Source organism: Tachyglossus aculeatus, chromosome 4 (assembly GCF_015852505.1).
Source record: "Tachyglossus aculeatus isolate mTacAcu1 chromosome 4, mTacAcu1.pri, whole genome shotgun sequence".
Lineage (NCBI taxonomy): Eukaryota > Metazoa > Chordata > Mammalia > Monotremata > Tachyglossidae > Tachyglossus > Tachyglossus aculeatus.
In genome coordinates, this window is record NC_052069.1 from 7,494,056 (window position 1) to 7,513,908 (window position 19,853).

The following is a 19,853-nucleotide window of genomic DNA, read 5'->3' on the forward strand; positions in this document are numbered from 1 at the left end:
CCATGTAGAGCTCACAGTCCCAATCCCCATTTTGCAGATGAGGTAACTGAGGCCCAGAGAAGTGAAGTGACTTGCCCAAGATCACATAGCTGACAAGTGGCCGAGTCGGAATTAGAACCCATGTCCTCTGTCTCTAATACACTAATTATATAATAATAATGTAATCCTTATAAAGGTGATAATAATAATGAAAATTATACTTCTTAAGCATTTACTACGTTCCACGCACTGCTCAGCGTTTGGTTAGATGCAAGGAAATGAACTTCATTCATTCATTCATTCAATCGTATTTATTGAGCGCTTACAGTGTGCAGAGCACTTTACTAAGAGCTAGGGAGAGTACAGTACAATGATAAACAGACACATTCCCTGCCCATTTCCCGTCTAGAGGGAAAAGGTTCATTTCCTCCGTGGGGAATCCCTGTCTCTCATGGAGCTCACAGTCTAAGGGGGAAGGAGGACAGATATTTAATTCCCATTTAATAGATAACTAAGGCCTGGTGAAGTGACTTGCCCAAAGTCGTACAGAGTAGCAGAGGCAGGATTCAAACTCGGGTCCTCTGACGTTCAGGCCCGGGCTCTTTCCACAAGGCCTCGCTGATTCCCGACTCCTTTCCCAGGGATGGCCAGCCTTCCAGTTTAAACTTCCTCAATCCAAAGGCCTTAACTGCCGACCTCTCTCCCATGTCCTACCTCTAGCCCGGAATGCCCTCCCTCCTCATCTCTGCCAGAAAATGCCTCTCCCCGGCTTCAAAGCCTTACTGAAGGCCCATCTCCTCCAAGAGGCCTTCCCTGACTAAGCCCCACTATTCCTCATCTCCCACTCCCTTCTGACTTGCCCTACAGCACTTAGGTACATATCTGTCATTTATTTATTCATATTAATGTCCATCTGCCCCTCTAAACTGTAAGCTCACTGTGGGCAGGGAATATGGCCACTATATGGCTATATTTTACTTTCCCAAGTGTTAAATACTGTGCTCTGCACACAGTAAGCGCTCAATAAATATGATGGATGGACTGAATCCATCCATCCCTTCCTTCCTCTCCCCCTTGTCCCCCCTCCATCCCCCCCATCTTACCTCCTTCCCTTCCCCACAATGCCTGTATATAATGTATATATGTTTGTACATATTTATTACTCTATTTATTTATTTATTTATTTTGCTTGTACAGATCTATTCTATTTATTTTATTTTGTTAGTATGTTTGGTTTTGTTCTCTGTCTCCCCCTTTTAGACTGTGAGCCCACTGTTGGGTAGGGACTGTCTCTATATGTTGCCAATTTGTACTTCCCAAGCACTTAGTACAGTGCTCTGCACATAGTAAGCGCTCAATAAATATGATTGATGATGATGACTGAATGACAACTTCATCAGGCACTGAAGCCAGCAAAATAACACGGCTACATGATGTTTCCTGTTGCACAATATCAGCCTATTCTTAACATATAATGAGAACTTCCTAAGCATACATATCAGCTCCCTGATTTTCAAATCCTGTCTAAAATTTCATAGAGTGATATAAAGACTATATGTGTTCTATTCACTCACTCTAAACCACCCTTAGCTATCGTAATGAATGAATAAATGGAACACTGGAAAATAAAGTGGAGCTCAATTGTACTGATAGGTATAAAATGAGTAAAAATATGAAGGATTTTATTGAGTGCTTTATTTTACCCAGATAAAATTGAATTACCTAATGGCCAATGAGACAGTCAATAGAAAGTGTACCTAGAGGGGAAAAAAGCATTTTAAGTGAGCCGGTAAAATATCTATCTTAATGAAAGAGTAAAGCAAATCCTTCATTGACCTGAACTCGTCTCTTCCCTGTGCTGTACACCTTCCAAATAATAATAATAATTATTGTGGTATTTTTTAGGTGCTTACTATGCGTTAAGCACTGTTCTAAGCACTGGGGTTGATACAGGGTAATCAGGTTTAACCCAGAACCTGTCCCACACGGGGCTCACAGTTTAATTAGGAGGATGGAGAAGCAGTGTGGTCCAGTGGATAAAGCCCAGACCTGGGAGTAAGAAGGATCTGGGTTCTAATCCAGACTCCGCCATGTGCCTGCTGCATGACCTTGGGCGAGTCACTTCACTTTTCTGTACCTCAGTTACCTCATCTGGAAAATGGGGATGAAGGTAGTAAGCCCCATGTGGGACATGGACTGTGTCCAACTTGACTGCAGTTTATCTACCCCAGTATTTAGTATGCTGCCTGGCACTGAGTAAATAATACTATTTAAAAAAGAGGGGGCGAATTGAATCCCCACTTTACAGATGAGGAAACTGAGGCACAGAGGTGACTCAGAAGACAAGCAGAAGAGCCGGGCTAAGAACACCAGTCGCCAGATTCCAAGGGCCATGTTATTTCCACTAGGCCACGCTGCTTCTCAAACTAGACATTTCTTATTCATTAGCTTCTATTCATCTTTATATCTGAGATTAAAACTTTTGAACAAAATGCTTAGCTATCAGTTGGTGGGAAAAAAACAAGATGGAGAAATATGTTACGCGAATTCATTTCTTTGCGAAGGTAAGTTCTGCTCTCCCTACTGCAAACACATTCTTTATCCACAAGGGCTGACAGGAGTGGACTTCATTCATTCATTCATTCAATTGTATTTATTGAGCGCTTACCGTGTGCAGAGCACTGTACTAAGCGCTTGAAAAAAAATGATAATGGCATTTGTTAAGAGCTTACTATGTGCCAAGCACTGTTTTAAGCACTGGCGGGTGGGGGCGGGGGGGGATACAAGGGAATCAGGTTGTCCCACATGGGACTCACAGTCTTAATCCCCATTTTACAGATGAGGGAACTGAGGCACAGAGAAGTTAAGTGACTTGTTCAAAGTCACACAGTTGACAAGTGGCTTGAACACTTGTGTGAGCCCACTGTTGGGTAGGGACTGTCTCTATATGTTGCCAACTTGTACTTCCCAAGCGCTTAGTACAGTGCTCTGCACACAGTAAGTACTCAATAAATACGATTGATTGATTGATTGATTGAACAAACATCCTGGGTTTTTCAAAGAGTGACTGCAAGGATTACTGAGGTCAAAGTCACTGAAGGGTGACCACCCCCTACAGCCCCAGACCACCACCCAACCCCCCATCCCCACTGCCTCTGAATGGAGATGGCTTAGTATAATAGTAATAGTAATTATTATAGTATTTGTTAAGCACTTAACTATGTGCCAAGCACTGTTTTAAGCACTAGGGTAGATACAAGGTTATCAGATTGTCCCACGTGGGGCTCACAGTCTTCATTCCCATTTTACAGATGAGGTCACTGAGGCACAGAAAAGGTAAGTGACTTGCCCAGGGTCACACAGCAGGCAATAATAATAATAATAATAATAATAATAATAATAATAATTTATTAAGTGCTTACTATGTGCAAAGCACTGTTCTAAGCACTGGGGAGGTTACAAGGCAATCAGGTTGTCCCAAGGGGGCTCACAGTCTTCATCCCCATTTTACAGATGAGGGAACTGAGGCCCAGAGAAGTGAAGTGACTTGCCCAAAGTCACACAGCTGACAATTGGCGGAGCCGGAATTAGAACCCATGTCCTCTGACTCCAAAGCCCGGGCTCTTTCCACTGAGCCACTCTGCTTCGCCAGGAAAGACTCCATCCCTTTAACAATACAAATCTAGTGCAGCCTCTCCATCAGACTCCCTCTGAATTGACCCAGGCCTGGAAGTCGGAGCCCCTGGTTTCATTTATGCATTTATTCCTTCATTCAATCATAATTACTGAGTGCTTATTGTGTGCAGAGCACTGTACTAAGCACTTGGGAGAGTATAATTTAACAATCAATCAATCAATCGTATTTATTGAGCGCTTACTGTGTGCAGAGCACTGTACTAAGCGCTTGGGAAGTACAAGTTGGCAACATATAGAGACAGTCCCTACCCAACAGTGGGCTCACAGTTTAAAAGGGGGAGACAGAGAACAAAACAAAACATACTAACAAAATAAAATAAATAGAATAGATATGTACAAGTAAAATAAATAGAGTAATAAATATGTACAAACATATATACATATATACAGGTGATGTGGGGAAGGGAAGGAGGTAATATGGGGGGGCTGGAGAGGGGGACGAGGGGGAGAGGAAGGAAGGGGCTCAGTCTGGGAAGGCCTCCTGGAGGAGGTGAGCTCTCAGTAGGGCCTTAAACAACAGACACATTCCCGCCAACTCATACTTCCCAAGCGCTTAGTACAGTACTCTGCACACAGTAAGCGCTCAATAAATACGATTGACTGATTGATTGATTCCCTGCCCACAATGAGCTCACAATGTAGATTTATTATTAAATAACAGTTACTGTTATAGAGCCCAATCATTGTTATTTATTAAATAATTATTATTATTTGTTAAACACTTACAATCTATATTGTAAATCTATATTACTCCCCCACAGAGACCTCCACTCGCTTGATCCCATCCATCTCTCTCAGCGCATCACACCCCACCTCGCCTCCCTTTCCTCTCTACCCAATCTTAATGACCAGATTACTGCTCTCAACTCCACCCTCTCTATTCAACTCACTGGCTCGCCTTTCCCTTCGCTGCTCTTGCACCACTAACCCACAGCCTTGGATCACTGCCACTGTCTGCCTCCTTCGCTCTTACGCTCGAGCTGCTGAACGCTGCTGGCGAAAGTCTAAACACCAAGCCAACCTTGTTCACTTCAACTTTATCCTTTTCTGCCTTAACTGTGCCCTCTCCCATGCCAGGCAGAACTATTTCTCTCCCCTTATTGACACCAATGCCCATCATCCCCGTCAGCTGTTCCGTACATTTAACTCCCTCCTCAGGCCCCCTGTTCCTCCCCCTCCTCCATCCCTCACCCCCAACGATCTGGCCTCCTACTTCATTAGTAAAATTAACTCCATCAGGTCTGAGCTCCCCAAAGTCACCCCTCTCCCTTCTCCATCCCTCTTCCCACTCTCAACCCTCTCCGTTACTCTCCCATCCTTTCCAGCAGTATCTTCAGATGAGATCTCCTCCCTCCTCTCCGGTGCCACCCCATCCACCTGTGCTTCAGACCCCATTCCCTCTCATCTTATGAAAACTCTCTCCCCTTCCTTCCTCCCCTCCTTAACTTCCATCTTCAACCGCTCACTCTCCAGTGGTCCCTCTGCCTTCAAACATGCCCACGTCTCCCCCATCCTAAAAAAAAAGCCCTCTCTTGACCCCACTACCCCTTCTAGTTATCACCATATCTCCCTCCTAACCTTCCTTTCCAAACTCCTAGAATGAGTCATCCACACTCGCTGCCTTGAATTCCTCAATGCCAGCTCTTTCCTAAACCCCCTCCAATCTGGCTTCTGTCCCCTCCACTCCACCTAACTGCCCTCTCAAAGGTCACCAGTGACCTCCTTCTTGCCAAATCCAATGGCTCCTACTCTATCCTAATCCTCCTTGACCTCTCAGCTGCCTTCGACACTATGGACCACCCCCTTCTCCTCGACACACTACCCAACCTTGGCTTCACAGACTCTGTCCTCTCCTGGTTCTCCTCTTATCTCTCTGGCCATTCTTTCTCAGTCTCCTTTGCAGGCTCCTCCTCTTCCCCCTCCCATCCCCTAACTGTAGGTGTTCCTCAAGGGTCAGTTCTTGGTCCCCTTCTGTTCTCTATCTATACTCACTCCCTTAGGGAACTCATTCACACCCATGGCTTCAACTATCGTCTCTACGCTGATGACACCCAAATCTGCATCTCCACCCCTGTTTTCTCTCCCTCCCTCCAGGCTCGTATCTCCTCCTGACTTCAGGACATCTCCATCTGGATGTCTGCCCGCCATCTAAAACTCAAAATGCCCAAGACTGAACTCCTTATCTTCCCTCCCAAGCCCTGCCCTTTCCTGACTTTCCCATCACTGTTGACGGCACTACCATCCTTCCCGTCTCACAAGCCCGCAACCTTGGTGTCATACTTGACTCCGCTCTCTTGTTCACTCCGCACACCCAATCCATCACCAAAACCCGCCGGTCTCACCTCCTCGACATCATCAAGATCCACCCTTTCCTCTCCATCCAAACCGCTACCTTGCTGGTTCAGTCTCTCATTTTATCCTGACTGGATTACTGCATTGGCCTCCTCTCTGATTTCCCATCCTCCTGTCTCTCCCCGCTTCAGTCTATACTTCACTCTTCTGCCCGGATTATCTTTGTACAGAAATGCTCTGGGCATGTCACTCCCCTTCTCAAAAATCTCCAGTGCCTGTCAACCTTCGAATCAAGCAAAAACTCCTCACTCTCGTCTTCAAGGCTGTCCATCCCCTCGCCCTCTCCTACCTCACCTCCCTTCTGTCCTTCTCCAGCCCAGCCCACACCCTCCGCTCCTCTGCTGCTAACTTCCTCACTGTACCTCATTCTCACCTGTCCCATCATCGACCCCGTCCCACGTCCTTCCCCTGGCTTGCAATGCCCTCCCTCCACACATCCACCAAACTAGCACTCTTCCTCCCTGCAAAACCCTATTGAGAGCTCACCTCCTCCAGGAGGCCTTCCCTGACTAAACCCCCCCTTTTTTTTACCTCTCCTCCTCCCCATCACCCCCCTACTCTGCCCCTTTCCCCTCCCCACTGCACTTGTATATATTTGTACACATTTATTACTCTATTTTATTTGTACATATTTACTATATGTATTTTATTAATGATGTGTACATAGCTATAATTCTATTTATTCTGATGGCATTGTCACCTATCTACTTGTTTTGTTTTGTTTTTTGTCAGTCCCCACCCCCACCCCTTCTAGACCATGAGCCTGTTGCTGGGTAGGGACCGCCTCTATATGTTGCCAATTTGTACTTCCCAAGCGCTTAGTACAGTGCTCTGCACACAGTAAGTGCTCAATAAATACAATTGAATGAATGGATGAACTTACTATGTGCCAGGCACTTACTAAGCACTGGGTGGATACAAGCAAATCGGGTTGGACACATTCCCTTTCCCACGTGGGGCTCACAGTCTCAATCCCCATTTTACAGATGAGGTCACCGAGGCCCAGAGAAGTGAAGTGACTCACCCAAGGTCACACAGCAGACAAGTGGCAGAGCCGGCATTAGAACCCATGACCACGTGAACTCCCAGGCCCACGTGCTAGCCACTACACCATGCTGCTTCTCATAATTCCAGCCCCGCCACCTGTCTGCTGTGTGACCTTGGGCAAGTCGCGGCACTTCTCTGGGCCTCAGTTACCTCACCCGAAAAGTGAGGATTAAGACTGTGAGCGCAATGTGGAACGCGGACTGCGTCCAACCTAAATACCGTGTATCTACCCCAGCGCTTAGAACAATGCCTGGCACAGAGTAAGTGCTTAAGCAATAATACAAAAAATAAATTGGGAAATATTGCCAAGCAAGTGGGCGTGGGGGAAGGGTCAAGCCAAATTCAACAGTAGAGGAAAATGACAAAGGAAGAAGGGTGGTACAACTTCAAGGTTTGCCAGGTTGGACGGAGGAAAAGAAGCAAATGATTGTAGTGCAATTTTCATTCATTCATTCATTCCATCGAATTTATTGAGCACTTACTGTGTGCACAGCAATCAATCAATCAATCAATCGTATTTATTGAGCACTTACTGTATGCAGAGCACTGTACTAAGTGCTTGGGAAGTACAAGTTGGCAACATAAGAGAATGTCAAGGCACTGTATTGAGTAAGGACCGTCTCTATATGTTGCCAACTTGTACTTCCCAAGCGCTTAGTACAGTGCTCTGCAAACAGTAAGCGCTCAATAAAGACGACAATGAATGAATGAATGAATGAGCTCTGCGATAGATCAAGTTAATCAGGTTGGACAAGGTCCCTTGTCCCACATGGGGCTCACAGTCTTGATCCCCATTTTACAGATGAGGTAACTGAGGCCTAGAGAAGTGAAGTGACTAGCCCGTGGTCACGCAGCAGAGAGAATGTCAAGTAAGCATGTCAGTAAGCAAGTAAGCAGAGAGAATGTCAAGAAAGAGAATGTCAAGTAAGCCAAAAGAAACATTTCTCTTGCAAAAGAACATCCACTGGTGTTTTTCAAACTTCCCGACGACAGTCCTGAAAATGCTACAGAAAAGAATTTGTTTTCGTCTTGAAAATCCCGCCAACTGAGTTCAGGGAGGAATGAAGACGATCTGCAGCCGCTTCGGTATTTTTGAAGGAATAAGGAATCCAATACTAGAGGGAAAACCTGGTTCTTTCCAACATCTAACTGCATTTGCAATCCAACACCATGGGTTGAGGTTCGGGGCAAATTGCATAACCCTCCGAGTCGGGGAGTCACTTGCACTTGTTGAAACCTGCAACGGACGTCCAGACAGTAGGGCGGAGCAAGATATCCTACATGTGTCTGCCAGGGGTCTTGTTTGAGAGGCAACAGGACCTGACTAATGCAGGCTGGGTTCGTCCCCATAAACCATGGCCTAGCGGGCTAGAGCCCGGATCTGGGAATCAGAAGGTCATGGGTTCAAATCCCGGCTCCACCGCTTGTCTGCTGTGTGACCTTGGGTGAGTCACTGCAGCATGGCTCAGTGGAAAGAACTTGGGCTTGGGAGTCAGACGACATAAATTCTAATTCCTGCCCCACCACCTGTCTGCTGTGTGACCTTGGGCAAGCCACTTTCCTTCTCTGGGCCTCAGTTACCTCATCTGGAAAATGGGGATTAAGATTGTGAGCCCACATGGGAAACCTGATTACCTTGTATCTACCCCAGTGCTTCGAGCAGTGCTCGGCACATAGGAAGCACTTAATAAATACCGTAATTATTATTATTCTCTGAGCCTCAGTTACCTCATCTGGAAAATGGGGATTGAGACTGTGAGCCCCATGAGGGACAGGTACTGTGTCCAACCCAATTTGCTTGGATCCACCCCAGTGCTTAGTACAGTGCCTAGCACAGTATATTACATATTTACTATTCTATTTATTTTATTTTGTTAATCTGTTTTGTTGTAAGTCCTCCCCTTCTAGACTGTGAGCCTACTGTTGGGTAGGGACCAGCTCTATATGTTGCCAACTTGTACTTCCCAAGCGCTTAGTACAGTGCTCTGCCCACAGTAAGTGCTCAATAAATACAATTGAATGAATGAAAGTAACAAATACCACAATCATTATTATTATTATTATCACTATTATTATTAATAAACAGCATTCAGATACTAGTCCATCATTATCGACCTGTTTCTCACAGTGCTATAATGATTGTGGCTGTGGTTATTTGTTAAGCGCTTACTGTGTGCCAATCACAATATAAATGCTGGAGTAATCAGTCAATCAGCCATATTTATTGAGTGCTTACTATGCGCAGATCACTGTACTAAGCGCTTGGGAGGGCACGACAAAACAGGATTAGCAGACATAGTCCCTGCCCATGACGAGCTTATAGACGAGAGGAGTAGATACGAAACAGGCTGTACTTGAGACTCACAAAGTACAAAGGAGAACAAGTATCGAATCCCCATTTTGCGGATGAGGGAACTGAGGTACAGAGAGGTTAAGTGCCTTGGCCAAGGTCACACAGCAAGTATGTGGTGGAACTGGGTTTAGAACCCAGATCCTCTGATTCCCAGGCCCGTGCTCTTTCCACTTGGCCACGTTGCTTCTATGTGCAGAACGCTCTGCTTGGGAGAGTTCAAAAGAGGAGAAGCAGTGTGGTCTAGTGGTTAGAGCCCGGGCGTGGGAGTCATGAAGACGTGAGTTCTAATCCCGGCTCCGCCACTCGTCTGCTGCGTGACCATGGGCTAGTCGCTTCACTTCTCTGGGCCTCAGTTACCTCATCTGTAAAATGGGGATCAAGACTGTGAGCCCCATGTGGGACAAGGGATCTTGTCCAACCTGATTAACTTGATCTATCGCAGAGCTCAGTACAGTGCCTGGCACATAGTAAGTGCTTAGCAAACACCATAAAAAAAAAAAGAGGTAGAAGGCAAGACATTCCTAGCCTCAAGGAGTTTATAGTCCAGCAGTTGGCAGTTTAGACCCTAACTTGCCCAGTTCCTTTGCTTCCACAAGGACGAGGGGTATGATTCTCGCTTAGGGTGCGAGAGGTCCCGGGTTCAAATCCCAGATGAGCCCTGTGGTTTTATTTTATTTTTTTTCCCTCCTCTCTCGATGACATTTAGTTTTCAAACCAAAGCAGCGTTTACGTCTAAACGCTGTTCAAAGGTTGCAACCTCCTCGAAAAGGTTATATTTTTCGAAGCCTGCTGTGTGGGGGTAATGCGTGTGTGGGATAAGCGCTTAGAACAGTGCTTTGCACGTAGTGAGCACTTAACAAATACCATCATTATTATTATTAGATAAGGGAGGCTATGTCCTTTTTGTGGGGAGGGTGTGTGTGTGTGTCTTTTTTATAGGGTTTTTCGGGGTGCTTTTTTTGTGGGGTGGGTGTGGGCCTTCCTTGCAGCCTCCCCGTTCTGGGGAGGGAGAGGAGGATCTCCTACATAGATGTCGGGTAGATGGGAAAAATAAAGCCTGCTGGAGGAGGGGAGGGGGAAAGGGGGGAAGAAGAAGGAAAGAAAATTAAAAATAATTTATGACTATTTCACTTGTACATATTTATTATTCTATTCATTTTATTTTGTTAATATGTTTAGTTTTGTTGTCTGTGTCCCCCTTCTAGACTGTGAGCCCGCCGTTGGGTAGGGACCGTCTCTATATGTTGCCAACTTGTACTTCCCAAGCGCTTAATACACTGCTCTGCACACAGTAAGCGCTCAATAAATACAACTGGATGAATGAATGAATTAATGAATGTCGGGTAGATGGGAAAAATAAAGCCTGCTGGAGGAGGGGGGGGGGGAGGGGGGAAGAAGAAGGAAAGAAAATTAAAAATAATTTATGACTATTTTACTTGTATCTATTTACTATTCTATTTATTTTATTTTGTTAATATGTTTGGTTTTTTCTCTGTCTCCCCCTTCTAGACTGTGAGCCCGCCGTTGGGTAGGGACCGTCTCTATATTTTGCCCACTTGGACTTCCCAAGTGCTTAATACAGTGCTCTGCACACAGTAAGCGCTCAATAAATACGATTGAATGAATGAATGAATGTCGGGTAGATGGGAAAAATAAAGCCTGCTGGAGGAGGGGAGGGGGAAGGGAGGGGAAGAAGAAGGAAAGAAAATTAAAAATAATTTATGACTCTATTTTACTTGTACCTATTTACTATTCTATTTATTTTATTTTGTTAATGTGTTTGGTTTTGTCGTCTGTCTCCCCCTTCTAGACTGTGAGCCCAGTGTTGGGTAGGGACTGTCTCTATATTGTTGCCAACTTGTACTTCCCAAGCGCTTAGTCCAGTGCTCTGCACACAGTAAGCGTTCAATAAATGATTGAATGAATGAATGAAGGAAAGAAAATTAGAAATAATTTATGACTATTTTACTTGTACCTATTTACTATTCTATTTATTTTATTTTGTTAATATGTTTGGTTTTTTTTGTCTGTCTCCTCCTTCTAGACTGTGAGCCCAGTGTTGGGTAGGGACCATCTCTATATTGTTGCCAACTTGTACTTCCCAAGTGCTTAGTACAGTGCTCTGCATACAGTAAGCGCTCAATAAATACGATTGAATGAATGAATGAATGTCGGGTAGATGGGAAAAATAAAGCCTGCTGGAGGAGGGGAGGGGGAAGGGGGGGAAGAAGAAGGAAAGGAAATTAAAAATAATTTATGACTATTTATTTTACTTGTACATATTTACTATTCTATTTATTTTGTTTTGTTAATATATTTTGTTTTGTTGTCTGTCTCCTCCTTCTAGACTGTGAGCCCAGTGTTGGGTGGGGACCACCCCTATATTGTTGCCAACTTGTACTTCCCAAGCACTTAGTACAGTGCTCTGCACACAGTAAGAGCTCAATAAATACGATCGAATGAATGAATGACCCATTTTCATTCATTCAATTGTATTTATTGAGTGTTTACTGCGTGCAGAGCATTGTACTAAGCGCATTTTGCCTTGTCTTGTCAAGTGCTGAGTCGTCTCCGACCCATAGCGACGCCACGGACACAGCTCTCCCAGAACGCCCCACCTCCACCTGTAATCGTTCTGGTAGTGGATCCACAGACTTTTCTTGGTCAAAATCCAAAAGCGGTTGACCATCGCTTCCTTCCGCGCAGTCAGCCTGAGTTTCCACCCTCAACTCTCTCCCGGGCCGCTGCTGTCCAGCACAGAGGAGTTTTGACTTGTAGCCGATGGCCTGCCACTCGCTAGCCACCGGGCAAGCTAGGAATGGAATGGACATTTATTTATTTTACTTGTACATATCTATTCTATTTATTTTATTTTGTTAGTATGTTTGGTTTTGTTCTCTGTCCCCCCACCTTTTAGACTGTGAGCCCACTGTTGGGTAGGGACTGTCTCTGTATGTTGCCAACTTGTACTTCCCAAGCGCTTAGTACAGTGCTCTGCACACAGTAAGCGCTCAATAAGTACGATTGATTGAGGCCTCTGCTTCACTCTCCCTCCAGTAGTCGACTACGGAAATGACCAGATTGTCATCTAGTAGAAGTTTTAGTAGAACTTATGGTCTCTCGGCAGGACTTCAGTCTCCAACCAGACTCTCCAAGGTCAGGAGAGGCTGTCGAGCAGAGGCGGGCTTGTTTATGGCCTGTACGAAGAATTCCATTTTCGGCATCGAGAAGAAAGGAAAAAGGCCACTAAGCAGGAGGCAATTTATAAGCTCCCAACTAGGTTCTGACTCATAGGAAAGCGCAGAGGAATTGTCCGAGTTCTTGAAGCTCGTTTTACAATCCCGGCAACTCTATACCTTCCTTCCCGCCATCAGAGTAAACCTTTCCCTCATTCTGAAAAATAACTGCTGTTAGAAAAGGGATCTTAAAAGTGCTTGACAGAGTTCTAAACCAAAGGGAGAAGCCAAAGAATGGGGTTAATTTACGCCCTCTTTAAATTTCTCCCGACGCCACATCTGACTACAAGTTAAACAGCTATATTGTTGAATCACAAGAGGATTTACAAGATGAGGACGTGAACTTTCTTAAAGTATTTACCTCACCGTAACTTCTTTTCATTCTAACTCTTCGCCCTTGACCCAAGCATCCTTACTATCCACAAACCACTCACGCGGCAAACATCGTTGAGAAACCACTTTGCCTCTTACCTGTTATATTATTTGTCACTCCGTCAGAGAATTTGATGTTACAACGTCTTCCCCATATTTCCTCTTTGATTTGGGAGAGGATTTCGACTCAGACAACTGACGGTCAAGGGTAGATACAGGTCCCTCTAGCCCGGGCTCTATCCAGCATGGATTAGTGGCAAGAGCACGGTCAAGGGTTCTTCTGTAGCTGACACCACTGTACTAAGCGTTCATCTGAGGACAAGAGAGAAGCAGCAAGGTCTATGGAAAGAGCATATAGGCAGAGGACTTGGGTTCTAGTTCCAGCTCCGCCACTGTGTGACCTTGGGTGAGTCACTGTGCCTCAGTTACTTCATCTGCAAAGTGGGACTCCAATACCTGTTCTCCGTTCTACTTAAACCATGAGCCTCATGTGATTCCTGGTCCTCTCAAATCTGCCCCAATGGTTAATACAGTGACTGACATATAGTAGGCACTTAACCAAAGCCACAATTACTATAATGACCATACAGTTGATTGATATGTTTCCTGCCCTCCCTGCTCCACATAAGGCTCACAGTCTTAATCCCCATTTTAAAACTAATAATAATGATGATAGCATTTATTAAGCACTTATTATGTGCAAAGCACTGTTCTAAGCGCTGTGGAGGTTACAAGGTGATCAGGTTGTTCCATGTGGGGCTCACAGTCTTCATCCCCATTTTACAGATGAGGGAACTGAGGCTCAGAGAAGTGAAGTGATTTGCCCAAAGTCACACAGCTGGCAACTGGCGGAGCTGGGATTTGAACCCATGACCTCTGACTCCAAAGCCCGGGCTCTTTCCACTGAGCCATGCTGCTTACAGATGAGGTCACTAACGCTCAGAGAATCGAGTGAAGCAACTTGTCCAAGGTCACATGGCAGACAAGCGGCAGAGCCGGGATTAGAACCCAGGTCCCTCTGGCTCCCAGGCCTGGGCTCTATCTAGCATGGCTTACTGGCAAAGGCCCGGCCTTGGGAGTCAAAGGTTGTGGGTTCTAATCCCAGCTCCGCCACTTGTCAGCTGTGTGACTTTGGGTAAGTCGCTTAACTTCTCTGTGCCTCAGTTACCTCATCTGTAAAATGGGGATGAAGACTGTGAGCCCCACGTGGGACAACCTGGTTACCTTCTATCTACCCCAGTGCTTAGAACAGTGCTTGGCACATAGTAAGCACTTAACAAATACCATCATGATGATCATCATCATCATCACTAAGCCACACTGCTTCCCTGTCCCAAACCCTTCCTCTGTCTGTTCCCAATCACTGGCCCCACGGACATGTAATGCTTTCTTGGTCCCAGACAAACAGATCTGCATCAGAATTGGATAATTCCAGGAAAAAATAAAATAAAAATCCCTTCAAAAACACTTACCCCAAGCAGACTTAGCAACTGAGCTTCAAGCGGAAGCCTAATGCATCCATAATCGTGAAATAGTAGTCACATAATGAGGCAAGACAAAGCTACAAATTATCTTTATAACTGAGATTCGGACTTGTTCATTTCAGAACTTGAAGTACTTCACGGGAAAGCTATTATCGTCCTCGGATGTTGAAAACTGACTGCGGGCCAACTTCGCTCTTGTCTCCAGAAAGTAAAACAACTCCCATCGCTTCGAGCAGTAGACGTGCACGTTCGCCCGCACACACAACCCCTCGAAAGGAGCCAAAAATAAGCAAAATAAAACTACTCAACAACCAGTCATTTTCAATGCTTCCTTCGGAAAGACGACGGACATCGCTCCCTTTCGCTCGGAACAAATAATAAGGAATGCTCGGAAGGGCCAGACTTTGACTACGAATCCAGAGCGAGGCCCGTTGAAATTCGAGTCCGTGAAGAAAACCCTCAGGAAACAGAGTGACCAACCCATGAGGAAAAATCTTTTTACTTCACCTCAATCGATCACTCAGTGGTATTTGTGCCCTTACTTTACGCAGAGCACTACATTAAGCTCTTGGAGTATCCTGCATACAATAAGCGCTTATTAAATACGACTGAATGAATAGGATCAAATGAATATTTTACAATACAGTTGGTAGACACGTTCCTTGCCCACGACCAGCTTAGTGCCTTCTTCTATCCCGCTAACCTTCCGGTTCTATAGGAGAGAGTGACAGAAAGAGAGAGAAATAGAGAGTGAAAGACAGAGAGAAGTAGAGAGAGAACTAGAAAGCGATGCTAAAATCTAAACTTTAAGAAGTGCACAGTGATAGCTCACTGAACAGATTGGAATTTGAGCAGGCTCCACAATTTTTCAGAAAACTCAGATGCAAATGAATGGGAACTTCAAAGCTGGAGTTCAAAGGCTGGCCGTGTTCTCAGGTGAATTGCACAAAGCAGACAAGTTCCCAGAGCAGGAAAATCTTGCAGACAGACGGCGTTTTCTGGTTTTTTTGGGTAACGTGATATCCCGACACACGAGGACATGAAGACATTTCGCCAGGCACAATCCTGTGTCCTCCCAACGTAACCTTCTCTCAGATGAACGCTTCTCGCCCCGAGGGCAAATCAGAAGAGGAAAAACCCACTTTGGATGCCTAAAATGGAGCTCGTTTCAGCTTAAGAGAAACATTAATTGAAGCGCATGACAATGTCATTCCCTTATCCAAATACGTCTGTCAGAAAGGCAAACAGTCTGAACTGGGAAAAAGTATCTAGCCCGGCTAGTCAGTGTAATGGAGATAGACAGAAATAATGCCTCCTGACCAGAATTGTTTAAAACCGATCCATATGGTCTTGGCAAAAACTAAGGAGAATTGTTAAGGTTTTTAAAAAGGCGAGTTTCTCTTAGACCCGTTAAGCCTGAGGCACGTATTTTTCTAAGTTACAGAGAGGTATATTTATTTATAGATCCGACAATATTCGCATTTCAAATGGACACATAGGCTCCAGATGCAATCATTAAAATCTTTTTCCACCCCTGCCAACACCCGACACCACAAAACGTTTGCCTCTCCCTGCTCACTTTGACCCCATCTGCCTTGGAGAATTTCTTTTTTATTTTTTGGCTACCTGGGCAAGTTTAGGAGAAGCAGAACAACAAGCTTTTTCTACCCAACAAACCTGTCTCGTGTTGGTTTCTTTATTGCGTTTTGCTACAAAACATCGGGATGAAAAACAAACGGCAGGCTTTAGGCATAAAGAGAAATCTGTATTTCCTAAAAACATGACTTGGGGAGGGGACGGGAAAAAATAACTGACTTTTCAGTCAAGCCCCACTAGACTGAGAACTGAGGGTGAAGAACCCAGGGCCAGGATGCCCTAAGGGATGGATAAAGTCACTTACATTATACGGTTTTGGGGACCTCGGAAGCTCTGAAATTCAGGTCACTAACTGGAGTTTGGGCCTGTCCTCTCTTCCTCGGACAGAATTGCCACCCTAATAGACGGTGGCTCCTTCCCCCCCTGATCCCTTTCCATTGCTGAATCTCCTTCCAAGAAGTTCACGGGGCGCACACGTTACAGAATTTGGGGGTCACTCAGCTCTGGGTCGCGGGCTGGGGAGACTGGGGACTCCAGGTGGAACAGGACGGAGGGCAGGTCTTTGAGGGCAGGTTTTATGTCTACTAATCCCAGCTCCACCACTCGTTTTCAGTGTGACCTTGGGTGAGTCACTTCACTTTCTTGGGTCACAGTTCCTTCATCTGTAAAATGTGGTTTAAGACTGTGAGCCCCCAAATGGGACAGGGACTGTGTCCAACCCAATCTGCTAGTATCCATGCAGATACTATCCATAATAATGATGGTACTCATTACGCACTTACTCTGTGCCAAGGACTGTGCTAAGCGCTGAGGTAGATACAAGCGAGTCAGGTGGGATGCAGTCCCTGTCCCACACAGGGCTCATAGTCTTAATCCCCATTTTCCAGATGAGGGAACTGAGGCTCAGAGAAGTGATTAAGGGACTTGCCCAAGGTCACGCGGCAGACAGGTGGTGGAGCCGGGATTAGAACCCATGACCTTCTGACTTCCAGGCCCGGGCTCTATCCACTAAGCCACGCTGCTTCTCATCCATCCTTTCACCCGCCTGCCCATCCGTCCACCCACCCACACACCCATCCATTCATTCACCCTTCCGTCCATCCTTTCACCTGCCCATTCATTCATTCATTCATTCAATCGTATTTATTGAGTGGTTACTTTGTGCAGAGCAAAGTACTAAGCTCTTAGCAATGTACTAAGCACTTAGCACTGTACTAAGCACTCATCCACCTATCCACTCATCCATCCATTCACCCACCTATCCATTCACTCACCTATCCATCCATTCTTTCACCTGCCCACTCATTCATTCATTCATTCAATTGCATTTATTGAATGCTTACTGTGTGCAGAGCACTGTACTAAACACTTAGCACTGTACTAAGCACTCATTCACCCCCCACCTAACCATTCATCCACCCATCCATCCACCCATCCTTTCACCCGCCCATCCATCCATCATTACTCTATTTATTTTACTTGTACATTTCTATTCTATTCTTTTTATTTTGTTAGTATGTTTGGTTTTGTTCTCTGTCTCCCCCTTTTAGACTGGTGAGCCCACTGTTGGGCAGGGACTGTCTCTATATGTTTCCAACTTGTACTTCCCAAGCACTTAGTACAGTGCTCTGCACAAAGTAAGTGCTCAATAAATACGATTGATTGATTGATTGAGCCAACCATCCATAAACCCACCCAACAATCTATCTGTCCATCCATCCATCCATCCACCTGTCGCGGGGCCTCCCACGGTCAGTGGCGGAGCCGGAGGGATGGGGGAGAGCTGCTCTGGGTGGCTGGACATCTCGGGGCTCCCAGTAAAGAGGGGGTGGGGGAGGTCCCAAAAGGAGCCCCCCCTCCCCTACCAGACCAGAGATTTGCGGGGAGAAGGCCCGCCCAGGGTTTGCCAGGATGGGGGTGATGGGGTCAGGTGGTCCAGTGCCCACCGCTAAGCCTGGTTGGCCGGGGTCTCCCCCCTGGGACCCCCCTAGAGAGAGAGAGAGAAAGAAAATTGGCCGGAGCTGATTGATTGATCGGAGGTGAATCGATGAAACCTGAGCCCTTGAATCTGGGACTTTATTAGAGGCCGGGGGAGGGGAGAGGCCTCTCTGCCTTCCTCCGACCCCCGGGGGCAAGGGGAGGGAACCCGCCCACGGGGGTCAGGCGTTCATCCATCCATTCATTCATTCCATCGCATTGACTGAGCGTTTTCCGTGTGCGGAACACTGCGCCACGCGCTCGGAAAGTACAAGGCGGCAATGAAGGGTGCGGGTCTTCTTGGCGGGGATGCGCGGGAGGGGGAAGGATCCAGACTTTGCAAACTTCCCGGGGAAGCGGGGGGCCACCCGAAACTCTCGCTCTTCCCCCCCCACCCCCAACTCCCAGCCCGCGGGTGGTCCAGGACCCCCGCCCCCTCCCCATCTCCTCTCCGGGCTTCCCCGGGGACAGGCCAGGGGCAGAGGTCAGGGGTCAGGGGTCGGGAGGGGTGACCCCCTGGGCCCGGACGGTGGGTGTTGGGGGGGGGGGTGTTGGGGGGGTGTTGGGGGGTGCTGGGGGGTGTTGGAGGGTGCTGAGGAGTGGGTGCTGGAGGGTGCTGGGGGGTGTTGAGGAGTGGGTGCTGGAGGGTGCTGGGGGGTGTTGAGGAGTGGGTGCTGGAGGGTGCTGAGGGTGTTGAGGAGTGGGTGTTGGGGGGTGGGTGTTAGTAGGTGTTGGGGTGTGGGTTTTGGGGGGTGCTGGGGAGTGGGTGTTGGGGGGTTCTGGGGGTGGATTTTGGGGGGTGGGTGTTGTAGGGTGCTGGAGGGTGAGTGTTGGGGGGCTCTAGGGGGTGGGTGTTGGGGGTGGGTGTTGTGGGGTGCTGGAGGGTGAGTGTTGGGGGTTCTGGGGGTGGGTGTTGGTGTTGAGGGGTGCTGGGGGTGGGTGTTGGGGTGGGTTCTGGGGAGTGAGTGTTGGGGGTTCTTGGGGGGGTGTTGGGGGGTGCTGGGTGTTTGGGGGCACTTACGCTGCTGTTGTGTCCCGTCCAGTGGACCATGGCCTGATTGTGGGTGGCGTCCCCTTTGAGGACGAAGGAGGTGCTGAGCAGCGGGACCCCGGCCCGGGGGCGGCCCCCGAGTCCTCCGAGTCCTCCTCCTCCTGCCCCTGTCCCTGCCCCGGGAGGGTCCGGGGACCCCTGGACCACCGAGGCGGGCAGCAGCAGGGGCAGCAGCAGCAGCAGCCGCGGGGTGCGGGCTTGTCCCCGGGGGCCGGTGCTCGCGGGGGCCAGCGGGGCATCATGCCCACGCTCCATGCTCCGCCGACGCCAACGGAGCCCGCCGAGCATCCCGACACCGACACACAGGGACACGCACGGTGGTGACACACACAGGGACCCCCCCCCCGGCTGTCCCTCCCCAAGGGGAGGCGGTGTCCGGACCCACCCAGGGACCGGTGGGGGTAAGGGGAGGAGGGGGCGGGGACAAACACACACACACACACACACACACACACACACACACAGAGACACACACACACAGAGACACACACTGACAACACACCCAGACACACAGCCCGCGCCGGGGCAGGAGCCCAATCGCTCTGCCCGCCGGGTGACGGTGGGGGCCGGACAGCTGAGCGGGAGGAGGAGGAGCGGGAGGGGAAGGAGGAAGAAGAGGAGGAGGAGGAGGAGGAGGAGGAGGAGGAGGAGGGCGGTTGTCGAGCGGTGCGAGGATTTGGCCGGGAAACAACGTGGTGGCGGCGGCGGCG

The 19,853-nt window shown here is 47.6% G+C and overlaps 1 protein-coding gene across 4 annotated transcripts in view; it reads right to left on the reverse strand.

Annotated features, from left to right (window-relative positions):
* The window catches only part of SORCS2 (sortilin related VPS10 domain containing receptor 2), a 1,193,773-nt gene extending 1,174,304 nt beyond the window's left edge, over window positions 1-19,469 (reverse strand). Inside the window, exon 1 of one of the 4 annotated variants that reach the window (XM_038745537.1) lies at window positions 19,114-19,469. In XM_038745537.1, coding sequence (XP_038601465.1) covers window positions 19,114-19,431 — 318 coding nt within the window. In that variant the 5' untranslated portion in view covers window positions 19,432-19,469. The remainder of the gene's footprint in view (window positions 1-19,113) is intronic. The other 3 variants (XM_038745536.1, XM_038745535.1, XM_038745534.1) reach the window with 3 other exon arrangements.
* Between the last annotated feature and the right edge of the window lie 384 nt (window positions 19,470-19,853).